The 25,058-nt window shown below is 32.9% G+C and overlaps 1 protein-coding gene across 3 annotated transcripts in view; it reads right to left on the reverse strand.

Annotated features, from left to right (window-relative positions):
• Window positions 1-660: 660 nt before the first annotated feature.
• The window catches only part of PHF3 (PHD finger protein 3), a 99,838-nt gene continuing 75,440 nt past the window's right edge, over window positions 661-25,058 (reverse strand). For all 3 annotated transcript variants that reach the window (XM_031964680.1, XM_031964678.1, XM_031964679.1), the window contains 8 exons: window positions 15,623-15,739; window positions 13,988-14,119; window positions 13,360-13,489; window positions 11,389-11,584; window positions 10,811-10,958; window positions 8,034-8,123; window positions 3,745-3,940; window positions 661-3,517 (listed from right to left, as the gene is read on the reverse strand). In XM_031964680.1, the coding sequence (XP_031820540.1) occupies window positions 1,392-3,517; window positions 3,745-3,940; window positions 8,034-8,123; window positions 10,811-10,958; window positions 11,389-11,584; window positions 13,360-13,489; window positions 13,988-14,119; window positions 15,623-15,739 (3,135 nt within the window). In that variant the 3' untranslated portion in view covers window positions 661-1,391. The remainder of the gene's footprint in view (window positions 3,518-3,744; window positions 3,941-8,033; window positions 8,124-10,810; window positions 10,959-11,388; window positions 11,585-13,359; window positions 13,490-13,987; window positions 14,120-15,622; window positions 15,740-25,058) is intronic.

Genomic DNA, 25,058 nt, shown 5'->3' on the forward strand with positions numbered 1-25,058 from the left:
ATGAGTATGTCCCAGCCCTATATCTATGCTCCTCTGTGTGCAACTGCTTTTAATTTATATTATTCTTGTGAACATAAACAAGTAAAATTCCATTCTCTTAACTTCAAATTCTGCATTATTTGTATCATGAAGAAACGTTCAATTATAGCAATCCCACATATGTATTTTAGATTCTGCATTTGTCAACAATGCTAAATAGGGCATCACAGTTTATGAAATACACCTGTGCACCTTATTAAGTCATTATATATTAAAATTCAGATTTACACTAAAAATGAATTGGGAGTAATTATTAATAATTATTCACTATGAAAGGAATCACAATGATTCCTTTAAAGAGAAAGCTACTGTTGTGATTTAAAATTATTTAATTTACACAAATTTGATTTACACACAACTTTTTAGGAATACAAGTATTATGTAGAGTGAAGTATCTCTATACACTGGTAATATACAACTCTGACATTAGTTCAGGTAAGTGCTGCTTTTTAAAACGTCAGTTGGATATGAAAAAGGAAAAAAAAAACTATTCCTGGTTTTCCTTCTCCTTAACCAATGGAGATGTATAATCAGCTCTATGTATCTGTTAAAAATATGTTTTAAGTGTAATTAAAACCTAGAAAAACATCCTTTTACTGTTTTGAAATCAAACACACAAGATAGGTGAGAAAACTTTATCAGATTAAGAATCAAAATATCCCTTAAAATATTTACATTTTACAGTAAAAAGGATAGCAAAACACAAGATCATGTACAAGCTTAAGTATTCAAGTTTCTGAAGAGCCAAAAGGGAAAATAATGGTCTACTACAAAGCTGTAGTTTATGGCATTAAAAATGTCTTATTAAACAAGTGCAGTTTAAAGCAATAAATGTACTGCTTGGACTTCCAAAGGCTTGTCAAAATGCTCAGCTAAATTATTAGTATCTGATTAATAAAATTCAGTTTGGACTTTTAAACTCTTCTACAATCTTCCTTTAAAAACAGTGCAATTTTAAAACAAACTTACAGTGAACTTTGCCCTAAAGAATCAATCATCTTGAAGGACATTTATATGAGGCAGTATATTCCATATATAACCAAATTTACCAATTATGGAAGAAAACTAAAATTTCTAAGCCTTTATTGCATATTAATAAAAGAAATCTTTGAATATACAGCAATGTAAAACTTTTGAAAAATATTAAACTCCTACACTTCGGAACAGTTGGTATGATGTAAAGGATGATAAGCATTGGTACATAGAGCTTTGTACCAAAACACGGACATTTCTCCAAAACACCAACACTGAATTTTAAAAAGATGGCACAATCCTAGCAGGCATTCTTACAAAATTTTTAGATCAACCATATGACAGTTATTTAAATGCAATTTTGAAATAGCCTGCATCTTTTACCTTTTGCTTTTAGCTCTGTCAATGTGGTCCCTATCTTTGTGGTGTCTGTCCCTGTCTTTTTCACTATGCCTACTTTTCTCCCGTTCTTTGTCCTTTTCATGGTCTTCATTTTTAGGTTTATCTGGTTTCTTCTCTACATTCCTATTATCTCTATTTGATTTTCCATCTGATCCTCGATCACCGTGTGATAACCGTGACCTCTCTTGGTCTTTGTGCCCTTCTTCCCTGCTTTTCCTGTCTCTCTCTTTGTCTTGGTTTCTGTCTCTACGTCTGTGTCTTTCAGACTCCTGTTCCCATTCTTTTTCATGTCTCTCTCTCTTTAGGTGGTGTGAGTCACCATAAAATCTCTGCTGGTCACCTTTTCCCCTGCTAAATGGTCTATCCAACTGCTGTTGATCTTGTCTGCCCCAGGGATCACTATGACGCCTCTCCGGTCTCCGACTATCTTTAACAGGGTAAAAGTTTTGTGGACCTGAAAATCTTGATGCTTGTGCATGAGGGCCCATGAAATGTTGAGGTTGACCTGGTAAATGAACAATAGGTGGCCAAGGCATCATAGGATTCTGAGCAAAACCAAAGCCTGGAGGAGGAAGCAATGGAGGTGGCAAATGTGGTGGATATCCAAACATACTTTGTGGAGGAAAAGCAGGAGGTCCTGGAAATGGAAAGCCAGGGGGACTAGATTTAGGATGAAAGTTGTGTTGCTGGAGCCTAACAGGTGAAAAGTTTCCACTTGATCCAGGGCTCATGCTTTTTGAAGTGAAGTTGGTGGTTTTAGAATTAAATTCAGGTTGAGATGTGTTTCCTGCTTCAAAATGAGATGAAGTCGTTGCTGCTGGCCCCCTTCGAAATGTATGTACAGTTTCAATATTTTGCATTGAAGACTCATCCTGTAAATGTTTTGTGTCCTCTGTTTGAGTAGTATGTACATTTTCTAATGAAGCTGTTATCTGCTGATCCTCACATTTTGAATCATTGCTCTGCTGAAAATGTGAGTCTTTTTCTACAGAAGTCTGTTTTTCCTCTGGATCTGTGGGCTGGATTAATATCATTCCAGTATGTTCTTTGTCATATGACTGACTAGGTATGGTTTTTTTTTCTTCATTTCTGCTACCATCCCCTTCCTTGCTGTCCAAAGTTATCTGTTGATTTCGTCCAGCTGCCTGTCTAGGATCCCTTTTAAGATTAATGAATTGTGGGGACCTGGATGTATTAGCAGTCATATTTTCAGGGCTTATGCCAACGTTATCTCCATTTCCTTTTCCTCCATTAGATGCAGTGGGAGAACTGGTATTTAAAGTCTTGTTTTCTTGTAAAGCATTTTCTTGGTCCTGTTTTTTTGATATTCGCTCTTTACCCTCTTCAGTTTCTTCAATCTGTGATTGAATAGATAAATTTGTTAAAAATGCTTCAGTAGAAACATCTGGTGGTTTTCCTTTGAGAGTGAGACCTGGTAAAGTTCCTGATAATTGCAAAGAGGTTCCCACTATTGGTGTATCTTCTATCACTACTGAATTTTCTGCAGATTTTGGTGGGTCATTCACTTTTATCTTTGTATCATCTGCTTCACCAGCAGCTATGTCCAACCCATCTATTTTTTCTTCTTTTGAGCTCATTTGTTCAGTTATTAACGGTATTTCTTCAGAAGCACTTGGTTCCACTGCTGACTTAGTCTGTTCCTGTACTTGACTAGTGGTACCTAAAAGGCTTTGAAGTATGTCATCCACTGGTAGTGGTTTATTTGCTAAGTCAATAGTGGAAGGTTGATTTTCCCAACCTATCAACACACCAGGAAGAAATCTTAGAGGTTTGGGAGGTTCTTGTTTGAGCAACTCTACTATAGGTTCCATTGTAGCTGGAATTTCTTCCTGAGAAGCCTGCTGAGGCTTGTTTCTCTGTTTATGTAATACAGTTGTAAAAGAATTAAAAAAATCATTTTCTTCCTCTGGCTCTTCCTCATTAGAAATTTCTATTTTAATTTTTTTGTCAGGGGGCAAGGTCATTGGGATACTTTCAGGAGTCTCATCTACATGACTAGTACTACTACTAGCAGTAAACTGCCTCTTCATTTTCTGACGGATAATCAAGCCCAATAACAGATTAGGTCTATGTAGTTCAAGGCCTGTAAAAAATGAAAACATAAATTAGTATAAACATTTTTAATAAATATTTCATTTCAGATAAAAAAATTAGCATGTTTACCTTGTTTGTTTTTGCATTTAATCTTTTTAAAAGTTGTCTAAGTTAGCTTTAGGTACAGAGATTTACAGAAAGAAAAAATACTATTAAGAAAGAAGTCTGGCCAATAGATAACTTTAATTATAACTAATTATTAATCTGTATACCTACCAGGTCCATCAAAAGGCACAAGAGGGTGTGGAATTTTATCAGAGGCACCCAAAGGAATAAGGTACATATCTTTAACCTGCTTCATGTTATTAGCAGCTACACCATAGCGCTTTCTGCTACTGAAGTATGCAAACAATAATGTGTAAGAAATTTGATCTTCTTCAGTCACTGGTGTAAAACGAACCACACAAATTTCCTGGTTTAAAAAAAAAACAAAACCACAAATGTTTACCCTATATAAAAGCAATATTTAAAACAATTCCATTTCATAAAGATTTTGTAAATCTCATTCATCCTTTAAACATATATTATAACTAGTACAAATTCCTTCCATATCCCTATGGAGAGTTAATGTTTAAGAATAATATTAATGCTTAATTTATCAAGCATCTGTCAAGGAATTAGGTACTACACAAAAATGAAATTTTCTAGATTATTCAAAGTTATATACTTCAGCTACTTAGAAAATTTTAAAACATTTTAATTAGGTAGAGATTGTTTAAATGTGTTTATACACATACTTTTCACATGTTCCATACTTTTTATATGGCATAGTAGAAGAGAGAACTGGCTTCAGGGTCAGAAAAATTGGGGGCAATTCACAATCACTTTAAGCTTCAGTTTCTTTATCTATAAATGTGGATTTAAATGGCTTCTTGTGGTTCCTTCTAGCTCTAAATTTGTGATCTCAGTCCCACCTCAAACATATACAAGATTCTTTGCCGGTAGAAAAGTCACAAAACACAAATTAAATCACAGGTCTTGATCCCTTCAACTGACCAATGAAGCATATTTTATCTAATCCTGAAGCCACAAAGTCATCACTGTAAATCACAGTTTTAGTGGTGGAAAGTACTTTTTAGAAATCATCATACAGTCACAAATTCGGAGACAAAAGGGACCTTTAGCTATTTATTCCAATACAACACCCTCAATTTTACAGATGAATAAATTGAGACTCAGGAAGAAGAAATATGTCCAAGGCTATAAAAATAGTTTTCAAAATTGGTTTTTGTATGTATGATGAAGAAAAAACACTACAGTCCTAAAGAATCACTAAACTATAACAGAATTAATTCTTTTTGTACCAATAGTCAAGCTTTTGAATTCTTTGTGACCGACAAGTCTCAATGCATGGATAAGTTTCTTCTCTTTTGCCAAAGAACTGCACATATGTAAGAGATCTTATAAATTATCTAGGTCATTATCTTATATACATAAGCAAAATGACCCACAGAGATAATATTACTAAAATCAGAGGGCAAGACTAGAACCCAAGTCACCTTAAAGGCCAGTTTGGTAGGATTTATGCATCAAAAGGATGCTAACTAATACCATTCCTTACCTTTAACTCTATCACAATGTTTTTTCATTCCCTTTTCCCTCCCCTCCAACCAAATTAATTTGCTGGCTATAATGCATCATGATTTGTAAAGTTAGGCAAGTTCTATGAACATAGTATAATGACTGTGAAATCTATTCTAGCTACCTATTCTGGCTACTCAGATCTCTTTCTTCCTAGTTCTCAACCATATTTCAGAAAGAGAAGTGTTACTTTTAATGGTAGTATAGCAATTATATAACTCAATTTCAAATGGGTTCTTTTGCATATAAATTTGTCATTACAATTTGGGAGAACCAAATTTGATATATAAGTTATAATATACACGCAGAAGTTATATGTTAAAATTTGCATACCAAGCAAGACACAACTGGGCCATCATTTAAATATTCATAGGAAAATAAGTAGTACTAATCTGAATGTGGCATGCTACCCCTTATCAATTTATTAACTTAGAATCATAGACTATGAGAGTCAACTAGTCCAAAATTTTGGGGGCTGCTAGATGGTGCAGTGGATAGAACATCAGCCCTGAAGTTAGGAGGACCTAAGTTCAAATGTGGCCTCAGACACTTCCTAGCCATGTGACCCTGGGAAAGTCATTTAGCCCCAATTGCCTCAGAAAAAAGAAAAAAAGCAGCATTTTTTTTTCTTGAGACAAAAAGTCATCTAAGTATTTTCTAGAAGACATCAAAATAAAGGGATCCTAATATTTCATGATATGGACTCATTTTAGCAAAATTTTAGATACCCTAAATTCACCTCTTCATAAGACAATCCTTCAAAAACATAATGACAGTTATATCCCCAAATATTTCTTTTTTTTCAGGTTAAAACATCCCAAATGGTTTTAACTGATTGATACTCATTTATTATGCCCATAAGGAATCCTGGTTCTCTCTCCAGTTTAAACATGTGCTTTCTAAAATGTGGAACTAGAACATTCTAGATAACAAAAGAACACAAAATCATTCTCTCTAGCCTTGAATGCTATGTCAATTTAGTTTTTTATTGATTGTTCTAGTGTACTGTAACTAAAGATTTGTACCAAAAATCTCCACATTTTTTTTTCATACCTTATCATCATGTACTTACAGATACAGTTTACAGAATCCAAGTTTAGGATTTTCATTTTCCTCCATTAAATTTCATGTGACCAGTTCAATATTCTCTTAACTCTTATTTCAAACGGCAATACTCTTCAAGACCTTTTATTTTTCTAATGTTATCAGAAGCCCATTTCAGCTAATTTATATTTTTCTCCTTTAATAGTATAATGTATTTATGAAATTATCAATGTGGGTTCTCTCTCAAACTACGGAGATCATACCACCTCAGTACCTTCTTATCCCATGTAACTTTTGCCCAGTTCTTTCCATAAACTTTCCATTCTGGGAGGTGCTTTTTAATCTTTTGATAAACCAGATGGATTGTATGGATAGTAATGGTACTTAGGGGCTTTCTCATGATAGATTATCAGCCCCTATTCCAGTCATATACCTATCTGATAAAATCCTTCATAACTGTTTGCTGGTAAATATTTTCATACCTACCCAAGTCTACATGTACCTTAAACCCATGATTTTATATCTTCAGGGACAATGGAATTCCATGTTGGAACCATTTTACAATAAATACAGAAATTCAAAAAATAAGTCTTTGTTGCTTGAAGATGTGTGTCGAGTTAGTAAAAATCCATGAATTTCCTTTAAGCAACCCATCCTTGTACAAATACTCCCATTCGGTTTCTCTTGGTACACAGTGAGACTAAATTCCTTTAAGTAATTATGGATCTCAACTAAGAGGCGCTGAAACATTCTTGAATTCAGTGTGATCTCCATATCATCTAGCAACAGGAACATCTGGAAGACCCAAATACCTATAAGGAATTGTTCTCCCATCTTTACCAAAAGTTCTTAACCTTTTTTATATTTCAGGGACTTCTTTGGCAGTCTGGTCTCTTATTACCTCCTCAAGATAAAATTTTTAGTCTTTTTTTAATTTTTTAAATTAAATTTAAATTTACATCAGAGGATAGCAAGTTTCATTAAGAAGTTAATAAAAAGAGATGTATTTTTTTTAATCTTCCAAGTTTACATATCCTTATAAGAAACCTCTCATTTGAATATATGCTGAAAGTCCTTGTGAGCATACATTTGCCAATTTTACACCAGTGAATATTGTTGACATATGTAAAAAATACCGATAGATAAGAGCCCTTTAAGGAACCATTTTGATAGACTGAATCAAAACCTTTTTTTATCCTCTAGCCTTGTTTTCTTAAGTTCCATTTATATTTCCTTATGTAGCATCCAGAGGCCTGTTAAGAATCCAACCCATTTATCACTTAATGAAATCATAACAAGTCATGAAAAAATTTACAACAGGCATCAAGACAGGTGTTTTCTGGTTTTGTCTGTAAATGCCCTCAGAATAATTTGTTTTCAATGACTATCTTGTCAGATTTGAACAAACTTTGTTTTTTTTTTTCCTTTTTTTTTTTTGCTTATTACAGGTTTATAATAAAGCATTCTACTCATAATCTTCCATTGCCCTATTCTGTTAGATTATACAAGCAAATTTCATATTCTAAATTTGTGATACTTTGGCTGCCATCTCTCTCTACCTGACAAGGAAATGAAGTGTTTGCTGGCTGAGGTGGTTTCTTGGCTCTTTTGGTCTCTTCATTGTGACAGCTTAACTCTGAACATATATCAAAAATGTGATATCTTTACAACAGCATTCTCTACTCAGCTGTTCACCAGAATGTAGTGGTAGTATGGATCTAGACAAGAGTGGAATTGCTATTATTCATCTTTCAACCCCACAAATGCGAAGAGTTCACTATTTCACTTGACACATGCATAGGTATTGGGTACAGTTTTCTATTTTATTTCCATAGTTGACAACATTAAAATATACTTTACCTTAGTAAAATGTACCTTACCTTAGTTCCTGAGGCTTTTATTTTCTCCACATAATCCCAAACAGTTTGAGGTGATATCCTACCACCTACTTGAATACTATCTGGTAGATCCTGTTGTAAAAGGAATCGGGTAATAGTAATGATCAACTCTTCTTCCAATGAGATTTATATGTGCAAAGCAAGTTATGAATCAAGATATTTACATCTATCTTAAATTATATATTAATCATGTAATTAGTTAGTATACTGGTATAAATCTAGTTAATTAATAGAGGTTCTCCCCTTCCTCAGTTGAAAGGAAAAAAAAAAAGTAGAAAAAAAAAAAAAAACCCTTTCCAAAATCAAAAGAGCCTTATAAATTCATTTAGAAAGGAAACCTATTTAATATGGCCTGGATTGAAGGTTAACTTTCTAATAAACACAATTTTCCTGAGCGATGCACAGTAGGTTGACACATATAGAATCTTTACCAAAAAAAAAAAATAAATAAATAAAAAAAATGAGGGCATTTGACCTGATACACAATTAATACTTATCCTTTCATACACAGAAAGTACAAAAAGCCATCAAAAATTTTTCCTTTACATATGTTCTGCAATGATTTGTTTCTTTCCCATACCCTTCATATATTTAATCTGATTGCCACAGCAACTGTAGTTTCTTCAGTACATTTTATGTGACTGCTCTAGGGTGGGTATCCTCAACTTTCCAAGGTGTCTCCTTGTGAGTAGGGCAAATACAGCCCACACCAGCAGACAAACTCAGTGTACTCTAGATTTATATCTATCTAATCAGATAACTAAATTAAACAAAGTAAATATGGTAAAAACTGAGGCATTGAAGAATTAAGCAATATAATATACACATTTTTAATAGAGGTAAAAATGAAATCTGACAACTCTCAGTATCAATTCACCACTTTTAAATAACATACTTTTTTGATAATTCTAATGAAGAGAATAATCAGCTTCTCTCATACTTTTTCTTTTCAGTATCTGAAAAAGAGAGATGCCATTTCCTTCCATTTGATCAATTCTAATAAATCTTGATTTTAAGTCCTTTTGCAATTTTAAATACTTTAAAACTTTTAAGCAAAACCTTTCAACTAAATTTCTTTCCATGCCCCTCTTTGTTTCTGCTCATTATTTTCTCCTAATTCTGTGAAAACCAGTCTTGAGTTCTGCATATATGAAAAGTCACAGCAGATATCAGATGTTCAAAGAAAATCCCCAGTTCTCTTTACCAAGCACCAACTAAATATGAGAAGGAAAATTTGGCTTGTTGGCACAGAATTTTTATTTAAATTTGAATGAGATATAATGCAGAAACTTTTTTCCTAATTCTGTTCTAAAGAAAAGCATGTTATTTCAAACCAAAATCTGAATGTCTTTAAAAGTTGTGGCACTATCCTCTGAGATGTTAGAAATCCTTTCTCCTTGCTAGTGCCAAGTACTTTTAATCTCCCAGAACAATTAATCTCTCTCTTCCTCTTTAATTTCTTATTTTCCTTATACTCAACTCTATTTTTCCTACACTAAGACCCAAGACTTCTTTTAACCTAAAAAACACCTCCTTTGCCATTCCACCTCCTTAAACTACTGCTCTTCACTACAAAAACCTCTATCAAGAGTTACTTAATTTCTCTTGAGTCAATCTCCAACATTTTAAACTGTCTGCTAATGTCCCTCCTCCAATTAATCCCATTTTTCTTTTTGTTGTAGTTCAGTCAGTTCGTCTCCAACTTTCATGACCTCATTTAGGGTTTTCCTTTGCAAAGATAATGGAGTAGTTTTCCATTTCCTTCAAATCCAGCTGGGGTAGTACCTCCCCTCCAGAACCTTTTTCCTATTTCTGTGCCCAGCCTGAAAGTTATCTTTCCGTCTCCTACTCAAAATTGATAGGACTATATTTTACTTACTATGTTATATATTTCATCACACTCGAATGGCATTTCATATTCCCTTGTCAGGCAGATCCTTGGATTAGGTCTGCATCATTTTTCATTTTTGTCTCCTTACTGTCTTATACAATGTTTTCTGAACTGATTTGTTCCTCTACTAATGGAAATATTTTTAAAAAGCTATCTATTACTAATTTGATATCTTTTTGGTCTCAAATTTAAAACATAAGCAATGATGCTTTATTAATACATATGTGTGTATGTGTGTATATGACATATACACACATACACATAGGTATATCTGAAGATATATTATGCACATAAACAAAAATTAAACCACAATTATGTAACTTTTGTTCACATGCACACACAAAAATCTGTATGACAGCCTCAAGGACAAAAAATGACTCAAGCAATCTATTTTCTAGTTTCTTGAACAAAACTCTGAAAATATACCTAATTACAAGTAATTTTTGCACAAGAAAATAAAGATTTTCTCCAAATATGTTCTAGCAATATCCCTAATTTCTCAGACAATCAAGAGACACAGTGAAAACAGCAACCTACATGACTTGGACAAGTGACTTCAATTTCCTCATCTTTAAAATGAGAGTGTTAAATTAGATGATGTCTAGACAACTTGTCTTTAGATTAATAGGAAAAAGTACTTCAGAATGATTATATTATTATTATATTATTTACATTATATCATATTAATGTTATTTTAATCTAACATTTTACCACTACAGTATTTATTATAATTCTGCTCCATCTCTCTAAGTAACATTAAGTGTCCTACTTTCAAATTTGCAATATAATTAAGTTTTTAAAAAATGAATTTTGCTTTCCTTAAAAAATATGGACTCTGAACAATAACATAACCAAAAATTTACAATACCTCTGTTAAATATTCAGGTGATCCAGACACAGGATAGGCTTTGATAACAAACTTTGCTACAGAAGGCATGTTGATAAAACCTTTCCAAATAAAGTTCAATCGAGCCAAGAAAGTAGATTCAACTTCAACAGCACCAGGCATCTCAGGACTGGGAAGAGGTGAAAAAAATCACATCAAGAAAAGGAGTCAGACACATTAAGCAAAATTTTTTTGTTCATCTGAGACCATTATTTGAATACAGGAAAAAGAAGGTTATTTCTTTATATATCCTTTTGATTAAGCATTATAAATCTTCATTTTACAAACTGATACCAGTAACACTTTAGTTATTTTCTTTTTTACCTTTTATGACTCGGGCCCAAGAAAGCAAGCAGCTTTTAAGTGACCTGTCACTTTTAGACCATCATACAATTAGTCATTTAAGGTTAAGGTTCTGTTTACTCTTATAGGCAAATATCTTCCTAAAGAATGTTGTTTTCTCTCAATTGTGTTTATGGCCCCCAAAATTCTAAATTTATTTTCCTGTCTGCAAAATGACTTAAAACTTCATGATTCAGTTTTCCAACAAAGAAATTTACCGAGGAGCAGGAGAAAATGTTGATTTTGGGGATTCTTGCTTCTCTTCATCAAAGAATTCTGAACCCAAAATATTTGATGTTGAAGACAATGCATCAGCTATGTTTTCTGCTTCATTGTCTGAATGTTTACGAGCTACACCAACAGCCACCTTCACCTTTTTGGGAGAAAGGTCATCAGCTGGTGGTGCCATTCGACCTAGAGAAATATAAAAAGATAAAAACTTACTTGTGAAACAACTTTTATTAATTCTATTAATTAATTTTATTCATTCTGAAAAAAAGATAATTAAAAGATCAACACCCACTTCCTCAATGGGACATAATACTAAGAACAAAGGGTACTACTATATGAAGAAATGAGAGAGAGGGAAATGAGCCAATAGTCCTGGCAGGCTTCTTAAGAACTCGATCTTCCACTCTTTATGGTTCCTGAAAGCCTCAATATTATAGTACTGGAACACGCACTATTGCTACAGGGTCCTCATTACAATTGTCACATAAACACAATCTTGAGAAAATTTAAGAAAGAAATCATAGATCCTATAACCTTTATTATATTATAAAGTGAATTGGCTTTATCATTAACATACTTTAAAAATAATCAATAATTTTATATCTTAAATATTTTATATATCCAGAAAATTCGAGAAAGACAAGCAATGAATTCACTCATGCTGGGGACTAGAAAACCATATAACAAAATAGCACCACTTTTTGAAAGTAATTTTAAAAGTACATTAGAAAGAATTATGTTTAAGATGAATGTTCTGAGTTACAAGGGGGCTTGGAGATCAATGAATCCAATTCCTTCATTTTATGAAAGGCAATTGAGAACCACAGAAGTTTAGAGATTAATTCAAAAAATACACTAAGTAGCTGAAACCAGTCCACTCTGACTCTAAATCTAGTACACTTTCTAATAGATCACAATGACTATTAGATTATATACACAAAGATACCAAAAATAAAATTTAAAAAGTTATGAAAAGTATATTAATTTATGCTTCAATGTTAATTATTAAATACTGTCTGTCACACTTAAAAATTATAATTAATCATTTTACTATTTGTCTTCTCATCTATTCACTTTTACTATCTTTCTGAAATTCCAAGAATATTATAAAATAGCAAATAAAATTTTTTCCATAAATTCCCCAAAACTATATTCCTACTATATGATTCTGAATAAAGCACTTTAAAATACTGTATTAACACAATACTAGCTGTAACTACTGCTGCTTAAGAATTTTTCTAAATATCTAAAATACTAGGCAAGCCCTTTACCCATATTAGTTTTTCCCATAGTCAAAAATCTACTCATTGCTTTAGTACTAACAAAACAACAGTTTTCTTTGTATATGTTCACAATTCCTAATGAGCATTCAACCTGTAACAACTTTTTTATGTTCCCCAATAAACCCCAAATTATCAACAAATACATTCAACATAGATAAGGCAAGACTATCAGACAGATTATTTTTGCTTCAAATAAGATAGAAAATGTAAAGAAATAATACAATAATAATACAACATAGCATTAATAAACACATAAGCATCTCGTTTTAACCTATTTAATCATGATGCTGATAAGTTGATAACTGCCTACATTACCAGTTGTCTTAGTGTATGACAGCAACACTAAAGCCTTAAGATCAACTCTTTATTTTATTTAATTAGTTGCCCCTCAAAAACTTTCAACAAGCTACACTTTTAAGTCTATGTATAGACAGGCATTTGCCTCTGATCCCTAAACAAAAAATTATGTATATCTGGTCAAATGTTTGGGTATGATTTCCAAATCTGCAACTTACTGTTTGACTATGAAAAGTTGTACAACCCAAGGTTGTTTTTCATTCATAAAATGAGAATAAAACAAAGTTTAAGTTTCCAAAGAAAAGATGAGTTTAAAGCATAATGTATTCAATATCATAATCTTCACATAGAGAAGACATTACATATTTTCAAATTTACCTATACATATCTTGCAGTTAAGATCAAAAAGATGATTTTTATGTTGGCTTGTGGTATCTTTAGACAAAGAGTCAGCCTCTTCTTTTTCTAAATCTTCTACTTTCTCGACAGACTTCGTAGTTGTAGATTCCTAGGAAAAGTGAGAGCAAAACCAGCTTCATTCCATACCATTGTCTTCAGGGATTAAAATCATGCAGAACTTCTAACTCAGTACTTTTTCCTAAAAAATGTTTTCTTTTAGCCCTGTCCATATTGCCCCAAATTTATAGAAATACTTAAGGAACATTTTGAATATTCTATTCAGAAAATAAAAAGATTTTGTCATCCACAATTTTAACTACAAAATATGACTTTTAAAAATACAAATGAAGAAGAGTTCCTAATCTGAATTTAGTAGAGGGAATTTTCTGAAGAAATATTAAGTGTTGTGTGTGGGGAAATGTAGTAAACATTTAAACTTCTCTTGAAACTAACTTGAAGGAATTAAAAAAGAATCTAGGTGCAAAAATAAATAAAAACACTAAGCTACTCAAAATGGCTCATATATTGTTGGAATATAAAAAGTTAGATTTCTTTCTATTCCAAACTATGTCTTATATGTTAGAAAGTATGATATATTTGTTATTACCTGCATTTCCATGGTTTCTTCTTGTTCTTTCATTGGAGCATCACTTTCAATTTCTATTTCACCTTTGTGAGTAATTTTTGTGATTGGACGTCTTTCTACTTCCCTCTGTTCCTTTTCAATCATCTCAATGGTCTGCAAATTAAGTGTTTTTCTATTTAAATATTATACTATATAAATTCATGTATAAACAAATTATGGAATTTATCAATTTAGACAAAATAGAGAAAGGAAGAATAGTGATGGAAATGATTTATTAGCTTTCCAAGGGTACAGGCAAAGAGATTCCAGAGCAAATAATTATGTTCTGTTACGCATCATTCAGAATTCTTAGAAGAAAAAAAAAACTGGAAGAACAAAAATAGAAACTCAAATGTGAGTTCCATCATGTTTTAAGTGAACAGCCAAGGAATAAGGCAGGATATATAAATGATAATCAAACTGAAATGGTGATTTTAATTTAGAACTACTTTTCAAGTTTCAAATTTGGGGCTAGAAGACAAAGTAGATACAATCTCAGCTGAACGTTATCAGTATCCCAGCAAAGTTAGAAATTCATTCAATTCTCAAAAATCGAACACATTTTCTCTAAATAAAACTGCTCAGTACAAGTCAAAATTAACTGCACACCAAACTTAGATAAAAATGAGAAGGTAAGAGAGAAGTCACTGAGAATCCCCAGCTGTCAACATCCCCTTCTCCCTGCCATGATATTACAGGATGGGGAAAAGGAGATGAAGTTAAAAAGTGAATGCGAACTTTGCTCTCCCCTCTCCTTTGACTATACCAAGGATCAAGTAATTTCACCTACCTGTTTTTTTCCAATTTACATTTACTTTGACAAGTATAACATATATGACTTAAAGCAAAAAATAAACAAAGCAAGTACTCAGTTAAACTGAAAGGCAAGTGGAAGCTACTTTCCTGTGTAAACTGCTCTCTATCTACTTTATCTCTACTATATCTACTTTAGAGTGAAAGGCTAATTTGTGAATTAAAGCAATCAAAAAGCCATTACTAGCATTTCAATGCTAAAAATATTTTATGTATGACTGTGGATTATTTTGGGGGAAGGAGAAGATTGAGAAGACATTTAAGGCGGAACATTATTCCTGATTTTATGCTTCCGGATGACAGAATAACAGACAAAAAGGAAAATATGTATAAAAGCATGATGTAACAAATTAAGGTATCTTACCCTTCCAAAACTGGCACTGGGTCTATTTCTTAATACAACTACACAGATGATGACCGGGAGGAACAGACATAAATAAACCACAATCTTTACAATTCTGTTTCTACAATATTTTAGTACTTCAAGGCTTTTGTATGGAAACATTAGAAAATTAGTGTATGGGTTACAGTTGGGCAGGATCATAAGAAGAGAACAGAGGTGAATGTATCAGTAAATTTGATAATTGAAGAATTGGAAGAAGAATGAAAAAAGTTAAAACTCTGAAAATCAGGAAATGAGAATAGGTACAATTTCGAGATGGAAGGAAATCGTTTTTAAGTAGCAGGGAAGAAGGTGAAACAATGAGTCAAAGAATAGGAAACAGAGTCCTACCATATTTAATAACTAGAAAGTATAGGTGTGTGCATATTTATATATACACACAACTATGCACATAATCTTACATGTCTGTTTTCTCTTCGTCTCCAGGCAGCTAATTCTTTAGAAGCTAGTTCTTCAGGACTCATTCTGATGAGATGATCAGGTGTCACCTCTCCTTTCAGTACTTTTTTAAATAAAATCTGGAAGTATTAACAATGGGAAAAAAAATTGAAAAGGAAATAGCAACTCCAAAAGAGAAATTCATAATAACTATCTTGTTTAATTCAACATTTAATTCGTACTTCAAAGAACATCAAAGTCTTGCCCTAAGGGAATTTTACAAATTATTATGTAAGTATATACCATAAATGTTTATTTAAAAGTTAGCATAACAGACAGAGGCAGCTTAGTGGTGTAGTGGATAGAGCACCAGCCCTGAAATCAGGAAGATCTGGGTTCAAATTTGGCCTCAGATACAACACTTTTTAACTGTGTGACCCTGGGTAAATCACACTTAAGCTTCCAATTGCCTAGGGAAAAAAAAAATAGTCTAACAGCATGATAAATATGGAAATGTATGTAGAAGAATTGCACATGTTTAGCATATACTGGATTGCTTTGCTGTCTGGGGGAAGGAGTGAGGGAAGGGAGGGAAGAAGGTTTGAAACAAGCGGTTTGGCAGGGGTAATGTTAAACTATCTTTGCATGTTTTGTTTTGTTTTTTTTTTTGCTGAGGCAATTGGGCTTAAGTTGACTTGCCCAGGGTCACACAGCTAGGCAGTGGTAAGGGTATGTGTTCGGATTTGAACTCGGGTGGGTTCTCCTGACTTCAGGGCTGGTGCTCTATCCACTGAACCACCTGCCTCTCCCCTTTGCATGTATTTAGAGAGTAAAAAGCATTTTTTAAAAATTTAGCATTAGGGGGATAAAGTCATCATATGCCTTATAAATTTGTGCTTTAGTTACAATCACAACCAATACAAAAAACAGTATTTCAATTTGTACTCCCAGCTCAACTTTCTGATCAGCAGCCCAGCTCTTCCTGAGATAGTGCTTTCTCAGGATCTACTCTCTTTCATTATTATTCTCTAGCCAGGATCACCATTTTATGAGGATCCCCAACTAGGTACATTTCATTTTCAGCTCAATTTATAATTACACCTCTTTACCAATGGACTTGCCCATGATCCCACACCTTCCTCATAGGTACCTACCCTTCCAGCCTCCTATTTTTTTTCCTTCTACTGAATGTAAAATCCATGCAAGTAGGGGGTTGTTTTCTTGCATTTATATCCCCAGGATTTAGCAAAATGCATGGCACATGGTAAAAGCTTAATAAATTTTAATTATCTTTTCTTCATAATCAAATTTACTTTAATAGCAACAACTGGAGCTTATATAGCACTTTTTAAAGTATATAGAGTATTTTAAAAGCATAACCTCATTTGTGTCTCACAATTCCTTGTTTTACAAATGAAATGAGTCTCAGATTAAATGACTTGCTCCAAATCACTCGGCTACTATGTAGAAATTGAACTCGGATCTTCTTAATTCCAAATTGACACTATTTTTAATGTCTTACTGGAAAAAACAGCAAACAAGAAGGAAATAGAAGGCCTTGATTTAAAACTACCAAAAAACACTTAAGGATACAGTTGTAAACCTGAAGACAGTGACTACTTGAGACACCCCAATCAGAAAAAGAAATGTGTAGGAAAAACAATATTTTGAGGACTAAAGCCAGTAAGTTGAAGTGATACAGGAAGACTGAGAAGAGCCAGAAGGCTAAGATGGACTTGGGCAAAAGTCTCTATTAATGTTCTCTCAGTACCTTGAGCCCAGAGGGTCTCTTTGCCTGGTACCTCGGCCTCTTTGTAGGGAGCCTAGCTAATCCCTTTAAAAAGAGATTAAAAACCAGAAAGGTCTCTTCTTGCTACCCCCTTTTGCTTGTATCTGGAAAAGATACCAGAGGCTGGGGGTTCTGTTTTTGACTCCTTCTTCCTTTCAAGAATAAGCAGAAGCTAAAAAAGATTTTTTTTTCCTGGATGAGGCAGTTTGTCATAACTTTGTCCCCAGGATATTTGAAATTGTAAGCCTTTATGTAAGAAGAACATAAAAGAAATTTGGGGGAATTTAGCAGGGAGCCCTGGAGATTCCATGCCAAGTGCTTTTAACCTTGTTGGTGAATTGTACAATTTTTACTCTCCTGAAATACTTTTTAATTAATTTCAGAATTGCTTCTACTGAAGCATATATATATATACTGTATTTTTATTAAAAAGGACTATTTGAACCTTGAGATCTGATTAATTGCAGCATAAGTCCAGGATCCTTTTGAAGTCTTTTGGCTTGCATTTTCTGTTTCTACATCTTTGATTACACCTGATAAAAATCCCAGAGGATAAATTCTATGCATCTGCTCTGGCTTCCCTTTAAAGACAATTCTCTTTTTAAAAGAGAAAGAAAAGCGGGAAAAAAGGACCTAGAGATATGTGATTCTACTACTGTATTGGTGGTCCTAAGTACAACTGAGGGCCTAAAAACTTAGCATCTAAGGCCCTCTAGGCTCTTTACTGTCCTCAGAAGCCCAGGAGGTAGAGTACAACTGAGTCTAATAGTTGGGGCCTTTTTAAGCTCTGTTTTATCTGAGAAAAAAATAGCAGTAATAGCCTGAAATTCTTATCTTCCTTTGGCCCTCTTCCTTTCTACATATTGCCGAGTTTTGATTTAGGCGTTCCCTGATTTTGCTTATTTATTTCTTATTTATTTTTGGTTCTCAGGTCTATTCCAATTCCTCCCCTGCACAAGCAAGTCTTCTAAAGGTAACTCAATGGATAAAAACTCTTTTGTCTTCTATCACCATCCCTAAGAAAGGAACAGCAGGCTAGGACTGTCTTGCTGTCTAGGCTTTTTAGTGTATGGGTTGATGAGCAAAGTAGAGCCCCTCCCAAAAGGAAAGATTATATATGGAAGACAATAATATATAACTAGAATTTGTTGAATTCAATTGTTCAAATGAATATATTATAAATGATGAAAACAGTACATAAGAATTATACAAATAATAGGTGCCTAGCATATGTAAAGCATGATGCTTTGCACTAAGAGAAACAAACAAACAAAAAAAGATGTCATTTCTAGGATCTTGAGGGGAAGGGAAGTTAGGAGAAAGTTTGCATGGCTCCAAAACTTTGTTTTAAATGTAAGAAAATTTCCTCATTCACCCCACTTTTTATCACTCATGTTCCTTTAACAGTTATACATTCATCATCCCTTTTCTAACTAATGTATATGACATTGGCATCATCATTCTTTCAACCTTTGTAATTATCTTCAAGTTTCATCACTTTCTTATATCCCTTCTACATTTAAAGACAAAAATCTTATCAAATATATTGTTCACTGGTACACGTCAAAATCTCATCCTGTATTAATTTCATCCATGCCTTCCCAGGGATCCTCTACAAGAAATTTTGTAACAGAGTAAGGGCTTTCCTTGAGATCTCAAAAATACATAGGTAGCAATGGACATGAATGTTCTTTACCTGCCACATTAAAAAGCCCTTCAACTTTTGTATTATATATCACTTTGCTTTTAAACACCTTTTCTTGTGTGCAGTTCATTATCATTATTGTGCAACTATTTTAGACTCACATTATCACTCTATGGCTTCTTAAAAAATCCAAGATTTTGAATCCTTGAAAATGGGGATGGTTCCAAAACTTGATGGTCTAGGGCAGGGGTCCCCAAACTTTTTAAATAGGGGGCCAGTTCACTGTCCCTCAGACTGTTGAAGGGCCGGACTATAGCAAAAACAAAAACTATATTTTGTGGGCCTTTAAATAAAGAAACTTCATAGCCTTGACGAGGGGGATAAACATTCTCAGCTGTCACATCTGGCCCGCGGCCATAGTTTGAGGACCCCTGGTCTAGGGCATCGAAGAAAGAATACTGACATTGAAAAGATATTTCCCTTGGAATAAGTCATCAAAAACACTAAATAAATTTCTAAAGGGCATCCAACCTGTTCACTTCTTATTCAATCCTGCTCCAGTTTACTGTCCACCTGCAGTTTGTCTAGAATATGTACTGGGAGATGACATAGTAGTGAGTTAAGAACACTAGCTTCAAAAAGCTTCAAAAGCCAAGTTCAAATCTCATTTTTGACACTTATTATCCAAAAGATTTTGAGCATCCCTGAGCATCAATTTTTTATTTTATGAAATAAGATGGTTAGATTCATGATCTTTTGACTAGGATAAATGATGAGTTAGGTTTATGGGTTTTCATGTTCTGGGGCTTTATGTAATCAACAGATCATGTGAACACAATCATCTGGAAGCTCTCATCCACATATGAAGTTATCTCTCCTCCATTTAAAAGATGCTGGACATCCTCTTTCTATGGCAGTAGTAGGATGACACTTCCCCACCCCTCTTTTTATGTATTAATACCTTATTTTTCCAATTCCATGTAAATATAATGTTTTATCTTTTAAAACTGAGTTCCAAATTATCTCCCTTTTCTCCTCCCTCATACTTGAGACATTTAGCAATTTTATATACGTATTACAGTTGTGTAAAACATTAGCCATCTGGCTAGAAAAAATAAGATGAAAAGAAAAAATAAAATGAAAAAAAAAAAGTAAAAAATAGTATGCTACAATCAGCATTAAAATCTCCTCCTCAGTTTTTTCTCTGAAGTTCTACAGCATTTTTCATAAATCCTTCAGGATAGTCCTTGGATCTTTGTATTCCTAAGAATAGCAAAGTCATTCACAAGTTGGTCATTATACAATATTATTGTTAACTATGTTAAAGTACAATGTTCTCCTGGTTCTACTCATTTTACATTGCATAAGTTTGGGCAAGTCTTCTCAGGTTTTTCTTTGTATAACACAATAGTATTCCAACACCATCATATAATCACAACTTATTCAGCCATATCCTAAATGGGTATCCTCTCAATTTCAATTATTTGCCCCCCAAAAGTCGCTATAAATATTTGTATACATATAATTTTTTTCACTTTTAAAAATCACTTTAGGACACAGATCTAGTACTGTTATTGCTGGGTCAAAGAATATACACAATTTTATAGCCCTTTGGGCATAATTCCAAATTGCTCCTGCAGAATGGCTCAGTTCAGAATTCCATCAAACAAAGAATTAGTATCTCAATTTTTCTATATCACCGTCAGCATGTCATTTTCCTTTTCTGTCATATTAGCCAATATAAGAAGTGTGAAGTGGTACCCCTCAGTTGTTTTAAAATGCATTTTTCTTATAATGATTTAAAACATTTTTCATGATTAGATAATCTCTTGATTTCTTCGTATCAATTGGACAATGACTTGTATTTATATAAATTTGCCTCACTTCTTTACACATTTGAAAAATAAAGCCTTTATCAGAAAGAACTTCTGACAAGATTTTGTCCACTTTTCTGCTTTCTTTCTAATCTTGGCCACATTAGTTTTGTTTGCGCAAAAACTTTTAAATTCATTGTAATCAATATTATCTATTTTATATCCTGTAATGTTCTCTCTCTTCTTTGGTTATAAATTCTTTTATCCATAGTCCTGACAAGTACACTTTTCTATGTTTGCCAAATGTCTAAATCATATGTCCATTTTGACTATTATCTTAGCATACAGTGTGAGATGCTGATCTATACCTAGTTTCTGCCAAACTGCTTTTCAGTTTTCTGAGGAGTTACTGTCAAATATTGAGTTCTTATCCCTCAAATGGGGATCTTTACATATTTAACCCAATCTATTCCCCTGATCTTAACCAGTACTACACTGTTTTGACGATTACCACTTTGTAATACAGACTGAGACATTTTTTTCATGGATTGCTTTGATATTTTTGTTCTTCCAGATAAATTATGATTTTTTAAAATACAAAATGATACTTTGATTGAAATGACATTGAATAGGTAAATTAGTTTAAACAAAATTGTCAGTTTTATTATATTGGGTTGACCTATCCTCAAATAATATTTTTTCCATTGTTAGGTCGAACTTTATTTTTGTGAAAAATGTTTTGTAATTGTATTTATATAGTTCCTATCTTTGTCTTAGCAGGTAGGTTCCCAAGCATTTTATATTGTCTTCTAGAAATTCCATTTAGAATAACCAATATCTTACTGCTGGAGGACTTTATTAGTCATATATAAAAATGATGATAGTTTATGTGCATTTATTTTATATTCTGTAATTTTGCTAGCTATTATTTCAACTGCTTTCTTAATTGATTCTATAGGATTCTATATTATCTGCAAAAAGTGAGGTTTTTTTCCTCTTTATTGCCTAAATAGCCTCAACTTCTTTTTCTTCTCTTGTTGCTAGAGGTAGCATTTCTAGTATAATACTGAATTTACTGTTGTAAATAAGGTATCCTGACTTTATCCTTGATATATTATTTGGAAAATTTCTAGCTTATACCTAGCCTAGTGCAGAAATGGTTGCTGATGGTTTTAAATAGACATTACATATTTTAAGGAAAGCTCCTAGGCTTTCTAGAGTTTACAAAGAAATGGTATTTTGTCAAAAGCTTTTTCTATGTCTATTTAGCTAATCTCATGATTTCTGTTGATTTTCCTATTGATAAAATGAATTAAATACTACCTGGTCATAATATTAGTTTTGTGATAAATTGTTATTATTTTATTGTAAATTTTTGCAGCAAGATTCATTCAAGTGGTTTGTTCTTTTACTTCTTGATTTACGAATTACATGAATTTGTGTCATATAAGAAATTTGGTAGAATTCTTTCCTTGACTATTTTTCCTAATAGTATTATATATATAATATATATACATATCACATGCAATATGTAGTGTTGGGATTAAATGCTGTCTTTTTGTTCTGGGCAATATGCCATGATGCAGCTAGATGGCACAATGGATATGTCAGCTTGAAGTGAGTTACAGTCATTTTTCTGAATTCAAATCTGGTCTAAGACATTTTACTAGTTGTGTGATCCTGGCCAACTCACTTAACCCCGTTTGCTCGTTTCCTCATCTGTAAAACCAATGAGAAAAGGAAATAGCAACCATTCAAGTACTTTTGCAACTAAAACCCTAAATGAGGTCACAAAGAATTCGACATGACCAAAACAAATGAACAACAAAAATTCATCTATTTCACTTATATTATCAGATATACATTGGCATATAATTAGGCAAAATGGGTAGTAATTCCTCTAATTTCATTGATGGTGAATTCATACTTTTCATACTGGTAATATGGTTTTTTTTTAATCAAATTAAATCAATGATTTATCTATTAGCTGCTTTAAAAAAAATAATAAAACCTACTATTTTTTCTTAATAAGTTCAATGGTTTTTTTTCTTGTAACTTTATTACTCTTAATTTTCAAGATTTACTTGGTATCTATCTCACTGGGAATTTTAATTTTATTCTTTTTAGTTTATTAGTTGTATGCCCAATTCACTGATCTGCTCTTTCCCTAAGCAAAAGTTGATTTTTGTGTAAGAGTCAAGTAATACCAAAAAAAAGATATTCTTTTCTATTCCCACCCAATTTTCTCTAGAAGTTTATCATACCTAACTTTCTCTTTAACATCTTTCTTGTCTATTTTTTGGCTAAATTTTATCTAGTCCTGAAAGTTGAGATTTTCCCACTAATATAGTTTTACAGTATTTGCTCCTAAAAATTAACTTTTCCTTTAAAAATTTGGAGGCTATATTACTCATTGCATGTTTAAGTAGCATTGTCTGTGGTATCATTTAGCAAGATGTAGTTTCCTTGCTTCTCTCTTAATTAGATTTAGTTTTGCTTTGTCTGAGTTCATAACTGTTACCCCCGCTGTTTTTTGTTTTTTGTTTTAAACTTCAGCTGAAACATGGCATTCTGCTCTTGCCCTTTATCTTTACTTTGTGTATATCTCTCGGCTTCAAGTGTGTTTCTTATAAATAAGATACTGTAGGATTCTGATTTTTATTGCACTCTACTATTCACTTCCAATTTATGGGTGACTTCTTCCCATTTACATTCACACTTTAAGATTACTATCTTTCCCTCCACCTCCTACTAGCTCTCTCCTTGCCTCAATTCTTATTTCCCTGAAAGGCAAGAGAGAGTACAACCAAATGAGTATCTGATTCCCTCTTTCACCCAATTCCAAAGCAAGTAACACTCAAACATTGCCTGCCACAACCCCATAATCTGTCTCTCCCACTATAAAAGCTTCCCCCCCCCCATTTTTTATGTGATAATTTATTCAACTCCCTTTTTCTATGAATCCCTATTTTAATCCTTCTTATTTAGGGGTATTTTTAAAATTTATCCTATCACTCCTATCTGTGCCTTCCGTCTAAGTATATTCCTCTAACTGCCCAAATAGTGACAAATTTTTAGGAGTTAACAAGTATCATCTTCCCATGTAGCAATACAAATTGTTTAACCTTATTGAATCATTTATGATTTCTTGCTGTTTACCTTTTTATGTTTGAATTAGAAAATCAAATTTTCTGTTCAATTCTTATCAGTAATGCTTATAAGTCCTCTTTTTTTTACTAAATATAGTCTTTCACTATATAGATGATTTTTGGTTGTAATCCTCATTCCTTTACCCTCCAAAATACTCATTTAGAAAATCTTGTGTGTGTGTGGGTGTGTTTGTTTTAATGTAAAAGCTGCTAAATCTTTTATTATCCTGACTATCACTGAATAGTATTAGGAACTATTTCCTTCTGGCTGCTGGCAGTATTTTTCCAGTGGTTTGAGAGCTTTGGAATTTGGCTACATTCCTGGGAATTTTCATTTTTTAAGTCTCTTTTAGGTGATCAGTGGATTCTTTCAATTTCTATTTTATTTTTATGCAGTGTTTTTTAATTTCTTGAGATTTGATGTCTAGGCTTTTTTTTTTTGTGATCCTGGTTTTCAGGTAGTCTGATAATTCTTAAATTATCTCTTCTCAGTCTATTTTCCAGATCAGCTGTTTTTTCACGTTTTTCTTCTACTTTTTCATTCCTTTGATTTTATTTTATTGTTTCAATAAAAAGCTCCCAGTTGCCTACTCTATTTCAATAAACTCTTGTAATCTCCCTTTTTTATTCTGCCAATTGTACTTGAGTAGTTTTATTCAGCTGATTTTGTATTTCTTTTTTTCATGATTCTCTTGCATCATTTTCCTTTCTTTCCCCAGTTTTTCTTCTACCTTTGGTATTTTTGAAATTCTTTTTGAGCTCTTCCAAATAATCTTTCAGGGTCTATAATTGATTCACAATTTTCTTTGAGGTATCACATATGGTCATTTTTATACTGTCCTCTTCTGAGTGTGTTTTGAACTTACCCATCACAATAGTAGCTTTCTATAAGTTTTTGCTGTTATTTATTCATTTTCCCAGCCTATTTCTTAACTTTTAATTGTATGTTAAAGTTGCCTCTGCTACCACAAAGGAGGGGACATTGTCCCAACCTCCAGGGATTTTGTGCTGCTGTTTTCAGAGATAACGCTTGGAACCTATAAGTTTTTAGTTATTTCAAGG

The sequence above is a fragment of the Sarcophilus harrisii genome, chromosome 4, assembly GCF_902635505.1.
Source record: "Sarcophilus harrisii chromosome 4, mSarHar1.11, whole genome shotgun sequence".
In the NCBI taxonomy this organism is placed as follows: domain Eukaryota; kingdom Metazoa; phylum Chordata; class Mammalia; order Dasyuromorphia; family Dasyuridae; genus Sarcophilus; species Sarcophilus harrisii.